General features: G+C 39.6%; 1 protein-coding gene across 1 annotated transcript in view; it reads left to right on the forward strand.

Moving 5' to 3' along the window:
- The first annotated feature begins 3,065 nt into the window (after positions 1 to 3,065).
- GNAT3 (G protein subunit alpha transducin 3) overlaps positions 3,066 to 25,008 on the forward strand; it is a 28,093-nt gene continuing 6,150 nt past the window's right edge. Inside the window, exons 1-5 of the mRNA XM_076328623.1 lie at positions 3,066 to 3,183; positions 12,063 to 12,105; positions 17,116 to 17,257; positions 20,728 to 20,885; positions 24,827 to 24,955. Of these exons, the coding sequence (XP_076184738.1) occupies positions 3,066 to 3,183; positions 12,063 to 12,105; positions 17,116 to 17,257; positions 20,728 to 20,885; positions 24,827 to 24,955 (590 nt within the window). The remainder of the gene's footprint in view (positions 3,184 to 12,062; positions 12,106 to 17,115; positions 17,258 to 20,727; positions 20,886 to 24,826; positions 24,956 to 25,008) is intronic.

The raw sequence follows: 25,008 nt of genomic DNA on the forward strand, positions 1-25,008 counted from the left end.
AGACTATTAACAGAACAATCTATATTATTTGCCAAACAAAAATCCCAAACCAGTACACCTTTAATGTAAGTTCCAAAATAAAAATTTGGAATTGGAATCCAGAATCACAAATCCATTACTTCTGAACATATCGTTTGAAAGAGCCTTTCAGAAAGTCTCTTACAACTCTTACTAGCTACAGAATGCCCTTTAGTGTACACTCTGTATTATCAGCACCACCTAGAGCGCATCACTAGAAACAGCTCCAAAATCATAAAGTTAATATTATTTACAAAGTATGACTGTATTTCAAAGGAACATTTTCCAGACTTACTGTCTTTCAAAGACTTCCGTATCAAATATATGTGGCTGATACAATAGAAGAGAGGCAGGGAGAGGCAGTATTTTTATTATTGCACCTAGAAGATGTGGAGAAATGATACCACAAGACATTTTAGATTCAACTGAACCCTGTAAGGCGGTGTCTCATTGCTTCTGGCTTGATCATCATCAGCAAGTTCCTCAATCAAAATACAGTTAGTGACGATGATGACGATGAAGATGTCTAAAGCAGAACAGAATCCTGTTCATTCTCCTAAATCTGCTTCAACTCTCCAGAGAAATAGAAACAGATTGTTGTTTTTTCAGTAAACTATTTAGTTAAGGGTTTGAAGGCAGAAATGAGCAAATCAAATGGATAAGAAGTTACAGATATTGTATGTTTATGAAGTAATTGTTTATATCTTTATTTCTTTATTCTGTTTACAGCCTGCTTGTACCAGACACCGACTTATTTAAAGCCAATTCCTGTATGTAGTCATAATAGCAACCTAGAGGATGGTAGGAAACTTATGCTATGGGATGCACACTTGATTTTCCATTGCTTTCCATCTAGGAAAAATGATGTACAGCTTTCTATCTTGATTTATTTACACTCATTTTCTTCCAGTATAACTGAATAGGACCTAGTTTACCATTTCACTATTCCAGTTTGATACTGTGAAAATTAAATGCAAAATGAGTAGAGTTATACTAGTATATGCCTGGAACAACTCAGTAGTGAAATGGGCCCTTAATCTGGAGATTATGTTCTTCTCCATGATTTGTGACTGTATAAGTTAATTTGTAAGTTCCGTTAGTGTTCAGGAATGCTCAGATTTAATTTTCAAACCCACTGAAATCCACAGGAGCACTGTACTTGCCTAGGGTTCTGATAAACAGACACCTGGCACTGATATCACACTTCTGAAGCTGCTTATTTTCATTTTTTAAACAAAGCAGTTGTTACTATGGCTGCATAAAGATCTTATTACAGCCTATTTTAAAGAATAAACAAACTAAGAATATAGGCTTAACAAAACAGAGCATTTTCTTGCATTGTAAATGTATGTGCAAAAATTCAGCTGTTAACAAGTACTGATTATTCATTTCTGGCAAAGCAGTGCAAGGAGACTGAAGACAGGGCTTCCTGCTCCGCTGGTTGAGCAGCACATGCTGAAAAAGCACAACTTCAGATCTTTATTGCAGTATGTGGTCTTAAGTCTGAGAAGACACTCACATTGAATGGCATGAGCACAGCAAAGGACCTGTCTTTTCTCAGAGGACAGCGCTCTCCTGCTCCAATGGCACAGAACTCGTTAGTACCACTGATGATCTTTATTCCTCTCACTCCCATCTTCCCCATCCAGCACTAGTTGCCTTCCTGTTACATCTGGGGTCCACCTACTTCTGCTGCGGGAAAGTTGCTTTTCTATCGGACAGGATGAGTTAAATGCTTTGCTCTGGCCCTCTTCCTCATTTATCTTCTGACCTGAAAATACGTCTAACATCACTCAAACTGACCTGTACGCTCACATTTGCCTTCAACGTTCTTTCCAGGCTACACCTTATAAGCTTACACACTGTAAAGTCAGAGCGTTGCTGACTATTACTAGCCAATAATTTTAAAATTTTAATATTTTTATGTTTGTATGTTTTATATAATTGAAATACTTTACAAAGTGAGTAAGTATAATATTGCAATTAATTATAGTATTGCACACTAATAAGACTTATTTTATTGAAATTCTTAATCTGAAGAGGAGGGACCAAAAATAAAGTATTTTGGATCTTTTAGTCCTGACGGTAATTCTACTCTCACCCACTACCACAATATTACAGCAGAGTGTATTTTCTCAATATAATGCTGACACCACATGCCAAGTAGTATTTCCACCGTACTGCATAAAATACTTCTATATTACTATTACACTATGAAGGAACGTAGATGAAATTATTACATCAGTGAGGAGACTCTGACCTGTGCCCTTTCTTACACAGAAAAGTTGTGGTGCTTTCAGCCAAAACTGATAACTGCTAATAACATCATCAAAAAATGGAAAAGACTATGACATTCATCAAGGAATGGCTGCACAAAAGTATCCCAAAGATATTACAAATTGCAGTAAGTTGCCCATTACCATAACAAGAAAATAAATGCACTTGCCATAATATGAAAATGCAGCAAACATTCTGCATGTTCATTAATAATTCAAAACAAAATATGTCTTAACTGTATAAATCCAAATTCTGTCATTTTTAAATAAAGAATACATATATTTAGCTATGACCACTGAGAAAGATGAAAAATAAATTATGCAAATGCTTCAAAAACTTATAAACCTGTTTTTGCTTCAGGGCACCAACACCGATTCACAAGCTGAAAAATTTTTCCTTGAGCTGAGTTATGCCCAATTTTATTGTTTCAAGATATTCCGCACATTTCTTTGAAGCATGTGAAGCTGGAACCTGTCCGAAGAAAGACAGAGATCTCTGCGGACCTTGGTTTTGCCCTTGAATGGATCATTTTAATTCTATGACATCATAACAGTATGTTTTTATGTCCCTATATAAATCCTTGACTGTAGCATCTCCAGATCATGTGACAGGCGAAAAGGGACCGTTTGATTTGAAGGCTGAACACAGAGGTTGAATGGGATTTTTAAATTTTCTTGAAGCACGGGCTGTTGTCCTTCTTCTGAATTAAAGCAACTAGTCTGATAAGAAGCAAATCAGCTGGACAAAGAGAGGATTTTTAACACCTCAAGATGGGCAGTGGAGCCACTTCTGAGAGCAAGGAGTCAGCCAGGAGATCCAGAGAACTGGAAAAGAAACTGCAGGCAGATGCAGAGAGGGAAGCCAGGACGGTCAAACTACTACTGTTGGGTAAATAGAATAAAAATTATTCATAATGCTTTTCCACTGAGGGGTTATTTTGCTCTGGAATTACATTTCAGTACAGTGAATTTCCCACCTCTCACTATTTTATTTGAAGAAGACAATCCTGTTATACATGCACAAAGTGTTCTCTAGTTGTGAACGCTCATGAAGCAAGCAGTTAAGTCACAAGGAACAGGTTGGAAATGGCCATGTCACTGCATGTATTCAATTTTAAATATTATAAATCCTTGACTTTGGAAAGGTTTGAGAAATGAGTACCTACTGTTGGAATAAATGTTATGATGCTTACTTACACAGAATGTAGCACAGACTTTTTTTTTTTTTTCCCCCATGGATCTATATGCATTCATTTACAGGATTAAGTGAGATAACTGGTTGCACAGAAAATCCGCAGGTATCACAAGGTATTGATAGTGTTTATTTTCCAAACTGTTGCACTTCATTTTTTACAGAGGCAAAAAGTGACATGGAAGGGCTTTTTTTGATGTATAAAAATGATATTGTGGAGAGTGGAATGGAAGGTAATGAAATGACATGAATACAGATGAATATTCTCACAGACTACTGCTTCTAATCCACACTATGATCGATTTATTAACAGCCGGCGGGTGTAATGGCAAAAGAAATTTTTTTTTTTTCTTGATACAGCTTTATTCTTCTCTCTTTTTTTTCCATGGTACTGCATAGCCTACAAGAAATTTCCAAGAGCACAATAACACTGCCACCATCTTAATATTTTTCTTCTAACAGTATGATGCCTGCTATGACAGTTTACATTGGTTTCACCAAATGAATAGATAAACAGCCTTTGATCATTGAAATGTTTCTATTTTTTCTCTATTATAACCACAATGCTTACAAATGCTTTTAAACTGACATTTATTCAGACTTAGCCAGAGCCCTTCGATAAAGTAAATCGGCTTAACTGTTGTTTTGTATCTTATGCAAAATGGCTATTTATACCTGCTGAGAATCTAACTATTATTATTAATAAAGAAAGAAGAGAAAAACACAGCCATGCAGCTTTCTCAAATAATAACAGGAAAGTAGCAGTTTGATACATTTTATGTACATCAGTATTCAGATTGCAGTTTACAAAGCTTTTCAGTCCAGTGGAGAATATGAAGATTTTGTGTGCCACATTAATACAAAATATTGCCCCTACTGAGACAAGCTTGAGTTGATCAAAAAACAGAATAATATTTTCATTTAAACTTTCATAAAATTTCAATACTTTCTGTATACTCTTACAAAAAGGAATTGGCATATTGAGTTAGAACCAGGGTCTATCTATCTACTCCAGCATCCTGTCTCTGACCTTATCCAACACTGATACATGAGGAAGATGTAAGAAATCCTTTAAGAGGAGTTTATAGGATAAAGAGGAATTTATAAGATAAAGAGAAATTTATAAGATAAGCAGTTTCGTGATATATTTTGATCTTCAAGCCTTCATGTCTTGGAAGTAGTACTGGAGGCTGTCTTACACTAGGACACAAACTAAATTACCCCTCCCAGAACACATGTATGTATTTAGTATTAAGAACTTCAGTTTTTAATGTTTCCCAATGTATATAATCAGTCTTTTTCTGACACTATTAATATCACATTCTCAAGATAACTTCAGTAAAATACTTTGAGATTAATCACAAGCTATGTGAAATAGACTTCTAGTTCATTCATTTCAAATCTGAACATATTTCAGTTTCATTAACTATACAAGCACTCTTTTCATGAGAGAAGATGATCATCAGAATCTGAAATACTTTTGCTGAAGTCTTCTTTATAGTTTATATTTCCATAATATCTTCCTTTATTCATGTCACACATGATAAAGATTCAAATTTGTCAGTGGGTAAGGTTTTTGAACATTTTTTCTCCGGGGAACTGTTATGACAAATCACAAAGAACCAAAGACTTGGTAAAAAAACATGGGGGGGGGGGGGGAGGGCAGGGAGGAATATTATAGACAACAGTTTGAATTTTCTTGTTCTTAAAAAAGCAAGAGGTGAATAAAACGTGAGTGTTTTGAGCCTATAGCACAGCTAGAGTGAAAGTGTCTCTTGAACACCTGGAATCACAGCTGCTGAAGCAACGTGTATAAGGGGCACCATATAGCCCCTTCCATAGTCAACCAGTGAAATGGCCAGATAGGAGAGGATTAAATCTACTGTATTCAGATCTGGGCCTGTTATCGTTCCATAACTCTGAGGTGGTCTCAGAAATTATTCAAATTTTACACTTCGTAAATCAAGGGCAGCTCCATTCAAGCCAACCAGCCTAGTCCTACCCTAGTCCTAGGTTTCCGCTCATCCAGACCACATGTTGCTTCTATATTACAGCCCAGATGTCATCATTATTTCTTTTGCAGTAGGCAGATTGGTAGAAAATACTCAGAAAGAAATGGATATGTATATCATAAGTTTTTCAGTGTGATCATTATGCTCTTACCCTTAAAATGTAAAAAAAAAAAAAGTTTTCTGACCATTTCCTGAGAGGATTATTTAATATCTAGTCTGGTCTCTCTGCATCCTCCAGTAGGTCCCTTGACAAAAATGAAATTATATCCAGAAACCAAAGACACCACAGTTGTTTATGTTAAATTCCATGATCTGGGCAAACACATTATCTGTGTTGAGGTGATAAGTTAAAGTTTATAGGACATGCACATAAAAACTGCACATATAAACTGGGGGAGGTGGAAAATTGTGCCACTTTCTGCTGTTCTTCACAAGTTGTCCAGGAGCCAGGAGGGTTAAGTCATCTGTGCCAGGCGTTCCTACGTTGTCAAGGTCATCCCACCCCCCCACCTTGTCCACAAACCTAGCCTCTATATATTTATACTGCCAAAAAATCAGATTGCTTTATGAGTCTGGAACAAACTCCAAGGTGAAAGTTTTATTTGCTTTGTATCAGGGCCATATCTTGCCTACCACATCACAGGCAGTTTATATACTTTGTAGGAGGCCAGCCCGTAATTTATTTGTGTGCAAAGTACAGCGCACATTTGAAATGTGGCCAAAACAGCTGATGCTCACAGTGATGTTTCACAGAAATAAGAACTTAGTTGCAGTTTAAATAATCATTAAACTTTGAACTTAGTTCTTTTCAAAGTACTACTCCATGTCTACAGTTTTCAGTGGCAGGACAAAACTCACCCTCATTTGAGCTGGTCATCCTCAGCTCACTTTACTGAGAAATACTTTTAGGGCACGACTCACCCAATTTAATTTAAACATCTGCTTCAGGGTGACAAAAATTGAAGCTGTTTGTTTGTTTCAGTTTTAGTAGCAAATATTTTTCTCCACTGACTATAAGAGGTCTCTGATAAGTAGTCTGAATGTAGAAGTTTATAGTATAGACATTCAAAACCAGTTAAATTAATGAGTTACTGTAGTACTGAAGTCAGGTTAAAGTTCCTGTTACTAACACCTGCACTGGAACAATGGAAGGAAAGACTCTGAGCACAAAGATGGCCCAATAATCCTATTGACTGGAATACACCGATTTTCTTTTCTTGGGGGTGGGGCAGCATTTAAGGACCTTATTCCCTCAAAAGGCTTAGATCTTAGATCTTTTCTCTAGTTTCTTTCTCCCATGGAAAAAGTTTGTCCAGTTTGGTAAAAGGACCAGAAAGATACAATTTCCACTCTAGTTCACAGTTTCCAGAGCTCTGAATGGCACAGACAAGGCTCAGGCAGAGGCGTGAAAATTTTTCTGATTTTAATTTGAAGATTTTATTTTCCTGCTTTTTGCTGGTTTGTGTCATTGTCAGTGGCTCTTGTGACAGGTTTCAAACAAAATATTCAGGCAGCAGGCTTTTTAATTTTCTTGCCTTTACTTCTGGAAACTTTCCTAAACCAAACGTTTACTTCAGCATAAATAATAATTGTAAAGAGATAATAGCTCTTGCTTTGAGACACAAAAGCAGCTTAATATATAAAAAGAACCTTCTTCAACAGCTCAGCAGATGCTGACCTTGAAAGAGGCTTGTACTCTCCCCAGTTTCCACAACTATTCAAACAAATTCTGCTTAGAAAAAACCAGTAATGTCAAGTTGCAGCTGAGGTCCTGGGTTCTGTTCTCCTTTGAATTCGAGAGATTCTCACCGGCTTTCAAGCCGCCTCCAGTTTTTTCTCTATTTCTGCTCTGTCTATATGCCTTGGTGGCCTGCAGAGAAGAGGTGAGGCAGTCCCCGAGCAGCGGGGCAGTTCACGTCAGGCTGCTGGCTCCTTTGCAGCTCGGTGCCTGCAGCCACGCTGCACGGCACTTCTTGAGTCTCCTCTGCAGCCCCAGCGTGCCTAGAAACGTAAAGGGCTTGGGAAGTGGGGGGGTGCAGTTTGAAACATCCAAAACAAGAAGAGAGGCAGGTCACAGTCTGCCAGACTGCTGTGTGTATGGCACCACACTGAAGGTGGATGTGGCATGCCCCAGGGCGTGGTGAAAGTGATCTCTGGGAAGAAGCATGGGAGCAAACTTCCATCGACCTTACTGGCAGCGGGGACATCTTTCAGCTCCCAGGAGCGGGGCCAGAGTTTCAACCATTGACCGAGATTCCTGTGCCTTTATTTTCTGTGCCTTTATCCATCTCAAGGAAATTTGGCATCCAAATAGAGGTAGAGAAATCAGAGGTAAATTTGAAAAAGTGAATTCTTAAACACGTGAAATGCAAAATACAGGCTATGGCATATTATCCCTGGTCCCTATCAGGCTGAGCAATAAATCTTCGCAGTGACAGAGAGTTTTTCAAAAGGCAATTAAACTTTCCAAGCTTCAAGACAGGACTAAGTTTAGCCTAAGTTCTCATCTTTCATTCAGAAAACCTGGGCCTGATTATAATTGACCTTTTCACTGCCTCCTAAAGGCAAGCTGCCTTCAGATCCCCATGCAGTCACGTAAGGGCTATCATGACGCTCTCTTGCTGTTTCTGCAAGCGGAAGGCTACTGCGGTGGGTGGAAACGCAGCCCTGTCCCTACTCTCCCATCCTGGGGCCCTGCAGGCTGCACAGGAGGGGGAAGGAAGAAAGGAAGCAGGTGCAAAGTAAATTGTTTCTGACCCATTTCCTGGGGTGCAAATGCTGCTACAACTAACACGGTACTCCAGAGTGAAGCCAAAGTCTGAGAGTCATCTGTTGTTTAGATAAAGGCATTACTGGATCATAAATTAAAGATGAGCAGAGGTAGAAAAATGCACCCAAAAGATATAAATTATGCCTCCCACTCTATTTTAACTTTGCCTTTCAGATCTGGAAGAGAGGTTCATTTCTATATAATGTTTCCTGGCATCTTTCCATGAGGTGAATATATGAATTCTCAGCACAGCCTGCTCTCTTCCCTACAAAAAGTATAGCAAACACCACCTTGCTGACAGGGCTTTACCAAGTTCTTCAGAAGGGCATTGAAGGGATAATAGATGATCTATGGCAAATTTGCATTTTTTCCAAACTGTGGCAGATGGCAGCATCAGCCCATTTTGCATAGGCTCATTTTTCTCTTGCACTTTCTGCCATTCACATCATGGGCTTTAGAAAATGCTTTGCATATGGTTTACTGTCCGTTGTGATTCATTTGAGTAAATTAATCCCTGTCATTTAAATGTTATTAGTTTTACAAAATCTGTTTGGAAAGTCTGTGATCAGTTTGTTCCATTCACTGAGAAGCCCTCAGTTAAAATAGCTATGCCCCAGATTTCCTCTTTTGTCAAAAGTATTTGACACCGTCCAGTGAGGTAAATGATAATCTGCAAAGAGAAAAGCAGTCATGAATCCTGTCCCATGGATTCACAGCCAAAATTAAATCCTCTCTTCAGGTACTTTCAAAATCTGGCTCATTTGGCAGTTCTTGCCAAGCGTGACCACTCTCACTGACAAAAGTTAAGATGATAGTCACTGGCACCGATTTCCAATGGAGAAGGTTTGCATTGTGATTACTCACTTTGCATGAGATAAGAAGGGCAAATTAATCGTACATAATCTGACCAAACCTATGCCCTAGTTCTGCAACTGGCTGTGCAAGCAAATGCCTGTACCTCCCCGCCAGCTGTGGGGATTTCCTGCAGAATCGTTCCCAAGCTGGGTCTGTGGCACTGCTCTGCAGGTTTCCCACTTCCAGCCGCATCACTTCATAGCAGAAGACCACGGGGCAGAGGAACTGGCAAAACACCAGTGTCAAGACATTTGCTCATGTGCTGCCTCTGCATCATGAGCTAGACCACATGCAAGTCTCCACGCTCTGTTTTTCCAGTTGCTCAAAGATGCTGGCTAAAGGGCATGGAACCGTCTGGTTTTGCTTACAAACGGTCATGATGCATATTAAATGGGCAGCTACAAATCATGTAATGAACGGGACACTGTCAGAAGCTGTAGTTTGTTCATGTCTTTCTGCCCATCTGTCCTGGTTTCGGCAGGGATAGAGTTAATTTCCTTCCTAGTAGCTGGTACAGTGCTGGGTTTGGATTTAGGGTGAGAATAATGTGATAACTCACTGATGTTTTAGTTGTTGCTAAGCAGTGCTTACACTAGCCAAGGACTTTTCAGCTTCCCATGCTCTACCGACTGAGAAGGCTGGAGGTGCACAAGAAGCTGGGAGGGGGCACAGCCAGGACAGCTGACCCCAACTGGCCAAAGGGACATTCCATACCATGTGACGTCATGCTCAGTACATAAAGCTGGGGGAAGAAGAAGGAAGGGGGGGACGTTTGGAGTGATGGCGTTTGTCTTCCCAAGTAACTGTTACGCGTGATGGAGCCCTGCTTTCCTGGAGATGGCTGAACACCTGCCTGCCCATGGGAAGGAGTGGATGAATTCCTTGTTTTGCTTTGCTTGCGTGTGCAGCTTTTGCTTTACCTATTAAACTGCCTTTATCTCAACCCATGAGTTTTCTCACTTTTACCCTTCCGATTCTCTCCCCCATCCCACTGTGGGGGGAGTGAGCGAGCGGCTGCGTGGTGCTCAGTTGCCAACTGAGGTTAAACCACGACAGTCCTCTTTGGTGCCCAACGTGGGGCTCAAAGGGTTCGAGATAATGACAGGTTTGATTGGAATGTGCTAGATCGAATTTATACCTGTTATAGCTGTTTAGCTATTAATTGGCAGGCTCCTGTGCTTGCCATGGGGCTTGCTTGCCTTACTGTATATTAGAGTCTAATGCTCGTTAGTGGCTGATTTTTGCTTTCACTGCTTGCTGTACTGCTGTACTGCAGTACATCTTATCATCATATTCTACTGTGCCTGGGAACATTTTGATAACAGCAATGGCGATGTGCCTGGGCTGGCAGATGGCCAGGGCATCCCTGCTGTTTCTGTGCTGCTGTACTGGACAGGCTGGAACTCCAGTGTGAACTCGAGTCGAAGGGACTGTGACCTGTGGATGAGTCCATGCGGGAGCAGGACACCCCAAAGCGTCTGTGGCCGTGGATAAGCCCATGCCAGAGCAGGTACATCTCGAAGCGTCTGTGGCCGCGGTTACGTTTGTGCTACAGCAGGTTTACTTCTGAAGGGACGGTGGCTGTGAGTAAGACCACGCTGGAGCAGGTATATCTCTGAAGACATTGTGGCCCATGAAGAAGACCATGTTGGAACAGGTGCATCTCAAAGTGACTGTGGATAAGTCTATGCCACAGCAGGTGTATCCCTGGAGAGACTGTGGCTCATAGATAAGGCTCCACTTGGAGCAGGTACAGCCCTAAGGGACTGCAGTCTGTGGATAAGTCCAAGCCAGAGCAGGGGCAAGGGGAGGAGTTCATTGCAATGTTAAACCCTATGGTTTGATCCGAAGGGACCAGGGGTGGAGATTGTAATGGAAACACCTTTAAATTGTTGTAACCCATGATTTGAGTTGCATGTTATAGGAATTACTATAGCAGGAACCCCTTGTTGCTAGCCAGGCTAGGAGCAAGGGAAGGAGTTCATTGCAATGTTAAACCCTATAACCTGACCCAAAGGGACCAGGGGTGGAGACTGTAAGGGAAATAACTTTAAATTGTTGTAACCCATGATTTGAGTTGCATGTTATGGGAATTACTATAGCAGGAACCACCCGAACCAGTGGAGGACAAGCCTTACAAGAAGCAGTGCAAGTGCAGCAGTAACCTGACCTGAGCTGGCTTTGGTGCCCAGTAACTCCATGCAACACACCACCTCTCCTGTCCTGAGTGACCACCATCACAGATGGAGCCCAAAGTCACGGACTAAATGAACTCAATGGATATTTCATGGACATTTCTGGACATTTTACAGACATTCCACAAGGGTGGTCCATAGACTAAGGGAATGATATCTGTGTGTTATATCAAAGGATGGAAAGCGGGGTGGGTGCTTTCCTGGAGATGGCTGAACACCTGCCTGCCCATGGGAAGGAGTGAATGAATTCCTTGTTTTGCTTTACTTGTGTGCACGGCTTTTGCTTTACCTATTAAACTGTCTTTATCTCAACCCATGAGTTTTCTCATTTTACCCTTCCAATTCTCTCCCCCATCCCACTGTGGGGGGAGTGAGCGAGTGGCTGCGTGGTGCTCAGTTGCCGACTGAGGTTAAACCACGACACCATCTGCCAGAGATGAAATCAAAATATGACCCATATTTTATTTACTTGATAATTAAAGAGTCTATATATTTCTCTTAATTGACTGAATGTTCCTGTCTTTTCAAATATCCCTTTCCTTTTCAGAATTCAGAATCCGTACCAAGATTTCATTCTTTTTAAGTCTGAATGGACACTAGGGAGGGTTATAATTAGTACAATGGGGATCTAAAACATCTGTATGTCTCTTCATAGATACAAAATTCTGTATTGCAGAGAGCTATTTTTAATACTTGCTACTTATCATGTATCAATCACATCTTCTTAACATTCCCCTTCTGCAGGTGCTGGAGAGTCAGGAAAGAGCACTATTGTAAAGCAAATGAAGTAAGTATATGAATATTCATATCAGTTGTTGAATCTGGTATTTGTAGTATAAGCTATCTAGCAAATGTCTTATTACAGTATTTATGCTTATTTGAATAAAATGCAAAGAAACATCATTCAAATCAAGTTCTCATTCAACCACATAAAGAAAAATACAAAGTGACTAAGACACACAGCTGGATTGGTAATATCAGATCTGTCTGATCAAATCATGCACTGGTCCAACTCCTCAGTGAAGACCAGGGAAGCTTCTTCATCGGCTTTGGTAGGAGTTACAGTACTGTAGTGAGAACACGAATGTGTAAGACAACCAGCCATGGCAGATCCGCCTAGCCTAGTCCTGTCTCCTGCAGTAGCTAATGAAGAATGTTTCCAGATCATCAAACCAGACAAGCAAACACACAGTAATACTCGCGCTAGACACCCTGATAGTATCTGATGATCTGCGACTCAGGCACCATCCTGAACCAGAGACGATATCACTGTGTTTAATAGCCCTCAGTTAATTCATGGCTACGTTTCTCCTGAATCTTTTTTGAACCAATGTAAACTGAGAACATCGATAATATTCTACGGCAAGTCATTCCACAGTTTAATTACATATGATGTGAATCATCTCCCTTTGTTCAATTTTAATTTGGTCCTTATTAATTTCATTTGATTTCACTGTATTGCAAGAGAAAATACTGAAGCATTCACATTGTATAATAGCGCAAAGTTTTGTTGGTTTTTTTTTCCCAAACTGTGCTCTGTAGATCATTCTTGGTCTCCACAGACTTATTCCAGCTCCAGCCAGAGGTCAGAAAGATTGTTCTCAGGTCTCCCACAGGCCAGGTGAGAACATATTTAGCCGCCAGCCTACACAGTGAGCAGCTGCTACCCATCATCCAGCATGGGTAGGGACAGTCATGAGAACTGCTTTTAGCATGGAAAGTATCACCCCAAAAAGTTTTCATACAGTAATCAAGCTGGGAAAAAACAAGCTCAAATGCAGAAATCCCTGTTCAAATTTGGACTGAGTATCTGGTTAGGAAGATCTTGTGACTGCACCATAAATCTACTACAAGAATACTTGTAGATGTTTGTTCAAAATGCACATGGTTCCACACAGATTGAAGTCAGTAGCTTTATTTCCCCTGGCTTCAGAGGAAGGTCAAATCTGTGTGTGTGTGTCTCCATTTATAATTTACTATCACAATATTTTCACATATAGTAAAACAGGCTAAAACTAAATTAATTCATGTTATTCATTTAAGGGTAGCCAAAATACTAATCATGTATCTGGTTTAAATAGATAATCCAGCTGAGTTTGAGAGATCATACTTACACAGGCTGCAAAAATCCTCCTTCACTGTGTAACCTGCTAAAATATTGCTGTTGTATCTAGTCTTATTTTCACAGACAGTGTCCAGGTCTGCTTCCTAGAGCAGAAAAAAATTACACAGGAATTGCAACTGTTTAGACATGACCCCACTTTGTAAGCATCAATCTCTTCCTGTGTAAAAATCAAGCAGACTGTTTTAAAGAAATCAGTAATACTCTTCCGAATTTATGTTCTCCTAACTATTTCGTATATTCACCAATGCATTTTAAAGAGTGAAGTAAAAAATGTTATGTCATAAGAGCAATTTTCTACTATTTAAGCAGCTCATTTTGTAATAAGACAGATTCAGAACCATCCATCAAATACTTTGCTAACTTTTTTGTTCCAGTTAAATGGTGGATGATTTTATTTCTGTTTTGAGTTCCAATCAGGAGACCCTCCTTCAGCAAACCATTGAAATGTATCGTGCTGAAAGCTTCCACAAGTAGAAGCAGATTAAAGATGTTCCTCTGAATTGAGCACTTTAAGAAGGCTGATAGCCCTTAACAGCATCGAGGAGGTAGCAAAAAAACTGCAAAGCTGAGAGTTGTCTTTAAAGCCCTTGCATTTATGAGCCGTCAACCTGATCACAAATATGAATTATTTTACAAGAAAACTGTTCATGAAAATTATCATTTTTCATATAAAAGTCATCATTCTGTCACAACAAAGCACTTTTTTTTTTCTAAAAGGGAAATTTTTCAGGAAAAAAAATCAGTTATTAATTTTCTCAGTGAAGCATAACATTTTCTAGAGAAGACTGATAGCTGCTTACAAAAGAAATAATTTTGCTGAAAATACAATTTTCCATCAAAATCAGGGTAATTCTATTCCTATTAATATAATTTTCTAATTCATAAACCTCATTCTTTCCAGACTATTTCAATCAAAGTTCAATCCTTCCACTAAGCTTTGCACAATCTTTTCTGATGCTCAAAATATAGATATGCTGCAAGGCCCTAAAAAGGCTAGAATGGTTATGAGGGGTAACTAAAAAGGAAAAAAAATATAAGCTTCTCTGGAGCTCTGTGCTTCTGACTAGATCATTTCCAATGTGTGATCTAACTTTTTTAAAACCAAGTTGAGTATTTCTGTGCTATGCCCTAAGTTAGCAGTACAAACCTACTACAAATAATTCAGCAAAGGAAAAGGAGGAAACAAAATATTTAGTAACTCATCATGCCTGTTGAGATTGAATCAACTCCACCTAGCTGGTGAGAAGCCCTCCTTGCGTGAAAAAAAACAAGAGACTAACTTTTTTCTTCCAATAGAAACATAATTTAGATATTATGACTGGTAGCCTAACACCTCATGCCTTCAGCATCCTGCATTTATTTTTTAAAAGTTGTTTATTTTTTCAAGGAGGATCAGGGAACAAAATTTTCCATTTGCTAAAATGCTCCTTCTGGCCATACAAGATGTCAGCCTGTTTTACCATCCTTCCTTAAGAATGACAGACCTTTAAGAAAAGCAGCAAAATTCACTACTGATTTAACAGGCTGGCTAATGTACCTTCTGCCAGAGGACATAAATATATTATTTAAAAAAAACCCAAAACAACCAAACAGCAAAAACCATGAAAAACCTCAAGCAAAAACAAGTTTTCTTTCTGTAATTACAGAACCTAGTTTTATTTCAGACTCTCATATTTTCTTTCTCCCTTTGTTCTTCAAAGGAAAAGCATGAAAACAACATATAAAATAGCCATCTCTGCACTGTGTTAGGGCCTTTCCTTCTCCCTCATCCCAGATTTTTGCAGCCACAGGCAAAACATCCATCTTTTCCAGAAATCCTGTTACGGGCACCGCTGTGAGACACACAAAGTAGTTAAACCAAGTTCATGTACTTCATGGGGTTTGAGTTGTATTCATATATTTCATTCCATTATTTATAGAAAAGCTGCTGCTTTCACAGGTAGTAAGGGTAAGAGTGAGAGGAATATGCTGAAGTACCAGTGCAAGGTTCAACATTGATGGCAGCTGAAATTATTTCCTGTAAAAGCTGATCTGACCCATTAAGGGAGGGCACCCACACCAGTGGGGAGCTCTGGGCTCCATGGCACTTCACAAACAGGACGGTGCTCAGGCCGTCACCAAGCAGCAATCCAGACTATCCAGTGCACTATCACGGAGCTACATTAGACTCCACCAAGCGAATAAGCCTCAATTCTTGTTATTTCATTCAAATCACTGTTTTGACACAGGCACACATGGATATTTCAGAGGATGGCAAAAAAGGGTTCCCTAGTATGCCAGACTGCATAACACAGATCCCCTTTTTCTTTCTCCCAAGTTCAATAGGATTCCTTTGAATCTTGCAGATTCGCTTGAATTCATGCTGAAAACAGCATTCAAAAAATCGAAGCTTCAAACAGAGTTTACAGGTTTGCCTGGTCTAGCAGTGATTGGGGAAACATTTAGACAACCCTTTCTTCCTACAGATGCTATCCCTACAGACACAAGAATGCAACTTTTGAATTTTCTGACATCCATAAGTCAGAGAGATGTTAAGACACATTCAATTGTGATCTGGGTTTTGTGCGCGCGTGAGCGAATTATTTTCTGACAGGGCTGACTTCTCCCCTTGAAGGGAAAGTCTCCCCAAGACACACACCTATACTCATTCTGGGCTACCTGTCAGATCCTTTCACATCACCCCTTTCTCCTTGCATAGCTCTGTCCAGACTGTATCTCTGGCAAGAGGCAGGGAAAATAAAACAAACCCCAAACCCCAGAAATTATTTATTTAAATAACCTGGCCTTCATCTCTGAACAACTGAGGTGAGGAAGAATGACCCTTGGTTCCAGCAGCAGCCAAAGCAGTTTGGTGTCTGTTCATTGAGAGTACGCTACACCAAAATGGGTGAAGTTTTCATCCTTTTTCACAACTTATGGAAAAAGATGTCTCTGAGACATGATATAATCTGCACACTGATTTTGGAGAACTTTTAACACATGCCATTCTCCAGTCAAGGAGGATTATGAAATTATAATCCCTCTGTCAGAATTAGATTAATTGAATTTGACTGCTAAGGTTCTTTGCCCTCTGGAATACAGGCCAAATATTCTGGAGTAACATGTATGTCCCCAAAGCCTGTAGATAATAACAGTAACACCTTTCAATAACTAGAAATTGTAACTGATGTACAAAGAAATATTAAAGATGAGGGAGGAAGTACCTCACGGTGTAGAAATATTTTCTGCAATAATTTTTCTACTCTAGGTAAGATTCTGGATAAAAATGAGAATGATTAAACAAGCAATGTGACAGCCCATGACTAACATTGTAGATCCAATAATAAAAGATTTGGGATCTAAGTACAGCTATGCATCTTGCCCTGTATACACAGGAATGGGTCTGGGTCTTGTTCTGGATTCATACATTATCTTACGTTGACCCACAAAGCAAAAAAACAATACCTATTCACTCAGACTGCGAAGTCAAAACCTAGCTCATAAATTTAACCTCACGTAGTTGCAGAAACTGCTGTTTACCTGTTCCAGCAGAACAGGCAGATCAAGCATTGATAAATCCTTTCCCAGGGCCAGATGGATCCAGTTCTTTCTCACGCATCTGATCCAGCTTTTCACTACTTTCTTTTTTTTTAATGCATCCCATAAACCTTTTGTTTTCTATTTTTGCACCAGGATCATCCATAAAGATGGTTTCACCTACCAGGAACGCATGGAGTTCAGACCTGTCATTTACAGTAACGCAGTGCAGTCTATCCTGTCTATCATGAAAGCAATGACTAAGTTAGGAATCAGTTATGAAAACCCAGCTAGAATTGTGAGTATGACAACCTTTCTCTTGAAATAGGCATTAGAATACAATTTTTTTGTAATGTAATAGTAGAGACTAGTAGAACAAAGAGGGTTCAGTATTTGCTTTATGACAGTGGAAACTAAGTACTGCTTGAGTTATATGTCACCAGATGTCCTTACTTATTTTTATTTTCCCAAGACTGATGCCTGAGGTCTAACCTTTGCATAAACTGCCATTCTGTTTGTTACAAAAGAAATGTTCAACTTGCAAAGACATAAGAAAGAAAAAAAAGAACCTTTTCTTAGCTGTTTAGTCACTTATTTATTGCTATTGGGAAATGTAATAAATATTTCCCTTTTATGAACAAACCTTGAGGCTCAGCCATGTAAGGAAGGGTCATCTAGACATGTTGGGAATATTTCAGTTTGGCATTGCTCCTGGCGCAGAGACCTCCCCGTTGTACGGATGCCGCACTGGCGCATTGGCACTGCGGAGAAGCGGAGTCTGACCTTCCTGACACGGTCAGCAATCCTATGCACAAGCACACAGAGGAAAAGCCACAGTAAGAAGACCTGCTACCTTCTGGCAATCACGCTGAATTTTCAGGGATAGAAGTAAAGGACAAACACGTACTTTTCTTCTCAGTGTAATGATTTAGTCTATTGCCTGTAATTCAGACTTGCTGAGAATGTCTCAAAGGCCTGTCAGAATATCAGCTGGTTCCAGTTTTGGCAAATTCTGCAAGTTCCCTAGAGGTTTATCTTAGAGGGAATTACATCTGCTTATCTGAAAGAGCTTTTCTTGTTCCAGAAGTCTACATTTCATTGTAATGACATGTGGTACTTTGACCTAAAAAATGATAAACAAATGCTTCAGAGGTTACTAAAGCTCATACAGTCACTTGACAAAATAGAAACTAAATGTTTTCTTCCTGTATTCTTTTAAGGGTCCATGAACGCCAGTCATTCAAACAAATGTAACGGTGCCCAAAAGCAGCACGCAGAAAATAGGCCCATGTGAATGTGCTGCAGCTTGGCCCGTCTCCTCAATTGTGGTAGACACGTGTACTGCATAAGGACCCATCGACCAGTCTACATGGCCTAAGACAGCTGGACCTTGCAGCACCTGGCCACAGGTCCTGGCTCAGCCTCTAACATCCACTACGTGGTCCAGACTCTGTTTGCCATCTGTAATTGAGCTACAGGGGCCTGTGCCCCTGTACTTCAGCCTCTTTTCTCAGCGCTGCCAGACTTTGAGAGGTTTATACATGTTCACTCATCATCTATCACCTATGCCAGTTTCACAGACATTATTTTCAAGGGATTTCACAGCCTGGGGAACTGGGAATTGAAAGTTTTTGTTAAAAAGCCCAGTTCATTCCTTAGCATTACATATAACGAAATGCAGAAAATACAGCTTTTGTAAGTTTATCATTTATAGTACAGTAAGCCCACTCTTACTGTCCTTGGCAGAACAGGCCTCTAGGAATACAGTTGAATACACCTGTACAAAATATTTCCAGTGCCTGCCTTCTTTTCCCCCAGAACCACATAAGAGCAACCTGGATGTGAGTTTTAAAGAAAACAGAAATTTTGGTCACATTTATTTGAATCGCCACTAAACATTGCCTTTTCTTCCAAAAACAAACTTAGCTTATATATTCTGTAAAATCATAAGCCATTTATGAGCTTGAGTTGTTTTGATATAAGCTTTGATTTCAGCTGAACTTTGTTCTTGCTGTGTTCTAGTCCAGGTTTAGCTGCTTACAGTTATCTAGCCCAAAGACTGGGCTTATTTTGGGCCCGAAAGCAATGGGTTTATCCGTGTTCCAGGACTGCCTGCAAATACCTCTTAGTGATCCTGAAAGCGCCTCAGCACATAATTTTGAACAACATCTGTTCTGGGGAGAGAGGTATTTTTTTCTTCCTAAAGCACCATTGCAATCTATTTTTAATATGAAAATCATCTGAAGTCTGTCTAATGCCAGAGAGAAACAAAACATTATATAAATCAGGGTTATGATAATCTGCTGCTATCTTCCTTTTTTACGTAAGCATCAAAATCCACAGTTGCCAACTTTTGCATAATAATCAATGAACATTTCCCGTACACCTGGAAGCTCTGAGCTCAAGACTTCTCATTGTAGGCTATTCAGCCAACAAATCCAACATAGCTATAATCATTAAATGATATGTGATATCTTGAAGGAGAGAACATTCCAACTCTTATCTTGAAGCTGAACAAGTGTGCGCCCTGGAGAGCAGCCCTGGAGGCAAATGAGGGGCACACATGAGAAAGCATGACTCAGTTCTGCTGATCCTGGCACCGAGCGAGAAGATGGGGGTGTAAACGGAGCCAGTGCTGTTTAATGTAGAAGGGCAACTGTATGGCTGTCCTCCTTCCTCTTTCAAATGAAGGCAATTCTCTAGTGGTTATTTTGCCCTTTTTGTTCTTTTTCTCCATGCTAAGTCAATTTCTCCAATATTTTAGAAAACCTGCAGTGCTTTATTTTTTATGAGTCTCTGACTTTTACAGAGTTTCCATAAACTGCAATTTCTATTGAAACATAAAGATATAGTACATTCCTAAAATAAATTTGTTACAAATTATTGTGAAGATGTTTTCTATTTTTGGAATAAAACATACTCCCTGCCAAAACACTGTCTGTCAGAATCCATTTATACTTTTGCAACTATTGACTGCAAGTCACTTCAGTTGTCTACTTATACGGCTAGGAAGGAAATATTTTCTATAATTATCCACTGCTGTGACAGTGTATCAAATGACCCTATTTTAATCATGCTCTTTATTTACAGTACATTCCTAAGCTGTTAACCACGAAAAAGAAAGATTTTTAATGAAATAGATTACTTGAAGTCTTTTTTGATTGACTGCAAAAGGAAGAAATTACAGAATAATACGTTTAAAATATTTGGGATTTTATTCAGTTACAGGTTTCTTCTTCCCCAAATAAAAAAAAAACATATGGGAAATGCATTCACTAGTTATATTAACTTTGCCACATTTCTCACGGTGGCCAAAAGCTAGAAATTTTTTTTTTTCCAAATACATTCAAATATATATTTAGCTATATATTTCTGCTTTGATATAGTTATAATATGTTTAAGCTTTAAATATCCTTTTTAATTTAGTTTTTGATACCCCACTACTCTCTCTTACAATAAAGCCTTCCTTCCAAGTTGGACCTTTTGTGAGCATCGATGGTAAGATGAAACTGAGCCCTTGTATGAACAAAACAAAACAATAAAAAGAGGAAAAGTCTGTGTATCATGATTTAAGTCTAACCTTGGCACTAACTAAAGGGAAGTGAGCTTGTAAAAGGATGCTTACATGCACAGGCGAGTACAGCTACCTGGAAAAATCAGTGAAAATGAGAAATTTTGCCCCTGCAACTCATTGTAAACAAAGCACGTCTTCAAGGAGGTGGAGAGGCACAGTGCGCTTGCACAATATTTACTGCAATTTCTCTTTAGGAAGATGAAAGGAAGCTGTGTGCCATGGCAACAACTCTGGAGGATGGCGACATGTCTTCCGAATTGGTTGAAATCATCAAACAACTGTGGAGCGACGGCGGGACCCAGGCCTGCTTCGCAAGGGCAGCGGAGTACCAGCTCAATGACTCGGCAGCCTAGTAGGTGACACCGGCTGCAGGTGCTGAACAGCTGGCTAGTACCAGAACAGGCAGCGTAGGAAGGCTTGCGACAAGAACTCTTCCTCACGTGCAGAATAGCCTATGAAAATTATTGCTCATTAACCTGAAAAAGAATTAGGCTTTTTGCTAATGTTTAAAATATATTAGAAACGTTTAACTGAAGGAAACAATTGAAAGCAAGGAACAACTTGTTTCTGTGAGTTTGTTTAAACTGTAAAAAAAAAAAAGGTCTACTCTTTCTCTAGGTAATTCTAAGATTGGCAAAATGAGGGAAAAGGTGAATTGAAACAGCTTAGGTTTTACCTAGAATTGTACTTTGAACGTATACATTTCAAGCGGCTAATCTTAAGTCTGGAGAAAACTATAAAAACTTTCCTGTAAACTAATCTGGCCGTACGGACGGGTGCTCCCCAGGCCATTACTGTCTCAGCATCCAGCTGGTCTTGGCTCGTGGTGCTGCAGCTGCTCTCCAACCTGATGGCCCCAGTTCCCTTTCCGCAGCCTGGGAGGTGGCAGGCAGATACGCAGGGGACTAGGGCTGCTCAGCTCCGACTCCACGAAGGGTCACCATTCAGCTGGGGTACATCTCCTAGCTTAGATGTAGTCAGTAAGCTTAGACTTTTCAGGAGTCTCTGGTTTGGTTGCTTCTACAGCTATTCTTGCAGGCTAGAGTGGTCCTGCTCTGCTGTCTTCTCCCTAAGCTCACACAAGACCCAGAAGGGAGATGTCACCTGGGCCGGAGTTTGCCTAGAGTGCATTAAGTCTGACTCTAGACCTCGGGCAGAGGGTTGTTCCAGCTGAGGTCCATCTTCCAAGATCTGCAGCTGGAGGTTTCTCTGCTCCTGCAGGTCCTCCTACAGGCTGAGGGCACCTGCAAGGTGAAACCTCACAAGGTGTTAGGCGTCCCTTCTGCTCAGCAGGGAAAGGCATGATCCAAGTCTGGGCCAGGAGCCAGGCAAACTGAAGGCAGTAATAGCTCACTAATTGTAGATAGTAGAAAGTATTAATACACGAAAATATTAAAAATTCTTCATCTCTTTATATCTTCAAAACAAGAATTAAGATCTTTCTGCAAGATACCTAAACAAAGAAAATATTGCCTGTGTTGATCTGTGCCTGATTTGGCAGTATTTTATGGCAGCCTTGTATTTCTATAGGAACAGTACAGAGCAATCTTTTGTTGCCTAACATATCCTTTCTGACAGGCCACACTGCAGTTCCCAGCACTAAAAGACTGTAACAGGTCAGTCATCATTCTTAAAAGGCAAAACACTTCTTGAAATTTAAAAAAAAAACAAAAAAACAACAAAAAACCTAATGCAGAAAAAAAAAAAATTACCTGTTTACCAGCTAACATTCTAGTGTGTACACTATGCCTGGCAGATTAGGTTTTGTTGCCTAAAAAGAAGATAGGACAGTCTAAAGTAGTTCCCTCTCAGTGTTATGGGCTGTGTCATGTTTTAACCTGCAACAGGTTTCAGTATTTAAGGGAGCTAGTACAGACTGTAAAGGAGCCAATAATCATTATTTATTGCTAGAATTACATTAAAAACAACAGTGATATGTTTTTCATCTGCTTGAACACTTCCAAAAATCCCGCTAATCCTCTGTCTTCGTCTTTCAGTACCTGATGCTTCTGAAAATCTAGACTTTGGCCCTGAACCACTAAAATCAACTTAATTTTTGCCCTTGCTGCTGGGCTTCTAATGATCAGGTCAAAACCAGCTAGAGTCAATCAACCATCTAATGTTACATTTCAATTTCTTTTAAAACCAAACCCCTGTTTCTCAGCTCCTGTGAATCAGCTCCTACACAGAGTATTGATTTATACTATGTAAACTCTGACTTTCTGAGGTTATCTTCTCTGAGTCTTTTCATTATTAATTCATGCTAATGAAGTTTGATCACTGCCTCTCCCCTGTGTATTTTAATTGGAAAAAGATTAGATCTTCTGAATAATAGAAAATCCCCTGTATGTCAAATTTGGCTGGAATTTCTTCCTTAGACTCACCTGGAATTAATCCTGTTTTAAGATGGAGTGATGCGTAAGGAAGGGGCAAAATCAGGATTATAAATCGTGACCTTAAATGTCATTGGATAGCTACCAGTAATACATGGTGCTTCTTGCTTGCTCAGTCATTTGCCTCTCAGGGTAGGATTTGTGTCACCTAATTCAAGCCAAGGAAAGATCAGGCATTTAGACTAACCTACTAGTTTGTGTTCCCTCTTTTGCCAGTGGAGAGCCGGCCTGCAGAGTGTCCCCTTGGAGCTGCCCACAGCTCTAGGAAGAATCTGAAGATGCCTCTCTTGCTCCATTAACTAGATAATTAACTTGGTCTAATTTTTTAAGCAATTACAACTGGCTGTGTTGAATTTAGGTATTTGTGACTAAGAACTATCAGATCTTCAAAATGAATTGTATATACAAGTGTTTATTTTAGTGCTTACACGCTTTATCAATTGCAAAATGTCTTTTGTCTCTGCCTTCCACAAAGGTGAGCTGAGATTAGTTTGCCTCAGGCCCTACTCAGAGAACCAGAGCTATATTGCATTTTTTTTAAAAACAGATTGTTTCCTGGACTCAAATAATGGGCAAACATTTAATTACTCAGATCAACTTCAGCATTCCTTGCTGAGTCGATTCAGTCTATTCAACTTAAAATAAGAAAATCCCATTTCCAAGCATTACTTACAAATCTCCATATGGAAGATTCTAGCTTTTTTAAAATTTATTTTATTTTTTTACTTACAGTTATATTAAATATTGCAGACAAGAATGATGAGCTGTGAGGTTTGTTTTGGTAGTTGCCTGGTTAAACTGAACAGAAGAACTTCATGCTGGGCAGACTTTGTGTTAGAGAAGAAAAAAAAAAAGGCACGAAGCCTAATAAACATTAGAGAGACTGTGTTTTGTTGGTCAGAGACAAGAGGCTACAAATGGAAAGGTGCCAACTGGGACACTGAAAGCTTGAAAATGCTTCAACTATTGCATGTGGTTTCTTGCTTTTGGCTTTGTTCTTTATTTTAATATTAGTAGTTAAAAGGTAGGAAGCTACCCAGACATCACCTCTTCTTTTCCTTTTGTTAATTCGTAACCTCTTTACAGATTCCTAGACCAGCCAGTAGGATTCATAGGCTCTGTCCAGCCATCTTGAGAAAGCTGCGTGCCCCTGGAAGAGACAGGAGAAGGGTTGGTGGTAGGACAAGAACAGGCTTCAAAGATCTGGTTTGGATTCTCATTTCATGCAGATTTTCTCTCTGTATGCCAGACATAAAACCAGATAATCCACTCTTTCCCAGGCGGTTGTGAGAATACTGGCCTAGGGGGTCCTCAGCTTCATTGAAGCTTCTGGTTTTGATTACAAAATATATATTTTTTAAATTATCAGGTACCTTCCTCTTGTAAACTGATAGGTCTGAAGGGAAAACAGCCCCTACATGCAAATTCCTCCAAAATATTACGCCCTCCCTTTCACTTAGGAAGGAAAATACTGTTACAACAGGTCTGATAGGCTGCGATAACTTCTAGTCAATCTGCTTCTGAAAGATGCTTGTGGTTCTTCCCCTGTGGTGGCAATTCCCACTTGCTGAAAGCAAATGGACAAAACCTCTTTCCCGACAAGGTGGCTTTTTAGCATCCCTGAGGAAAATAAGGATTTTCCTGAACTGAAATTCTCAGAAAGATGTTTATTATATACAACTAAATTACACTTCTATATACAAGGAAAAAAAAAAAAGAAAAAAAGAAAGGCTCTGGATTGTGGATCTAGGTTGTATATATACCATTATATACCAATAGTATTGTATTTAAATGTGTAATTTACATAAAATATTTAAAAGCGGCTCAATATGAAGTGATTACGTAATGTTCACTTCACCCTTTGAATTCACCAATCACCATTTCTTTTTACCCTCCTTAGCTACCCCAACGATTTGGATAGGTTAGCAATGCCGGACCATGTGCCTAGTGAGCAAGAGGTTTTGCACTCCCGAGTGAAAACAACTGGGATTATAGAGACTCAGTTTTCTTTCAAGGATTTGAACTTCGGGTACAAAAGCCATATTTGACAGTTTTCTGTGGTTTTATCTTTCTTAAGTGTTT

This window comes from Aptenodytes patagonicus, chromosome 1 (genome assembly GCF_965638725.1).
Source record: "Aptenodytes patagonicus chromosome 1, bAptPat1.pri.cur, whole genome shotgun sequence".
NCBI classification, from domain to species: Eukaryota; Metazoa; Chordata; class Aves; order Sphenisciformes; family Spheniscidae; genus Aptenodytes; species Aptenodytes patagonicus.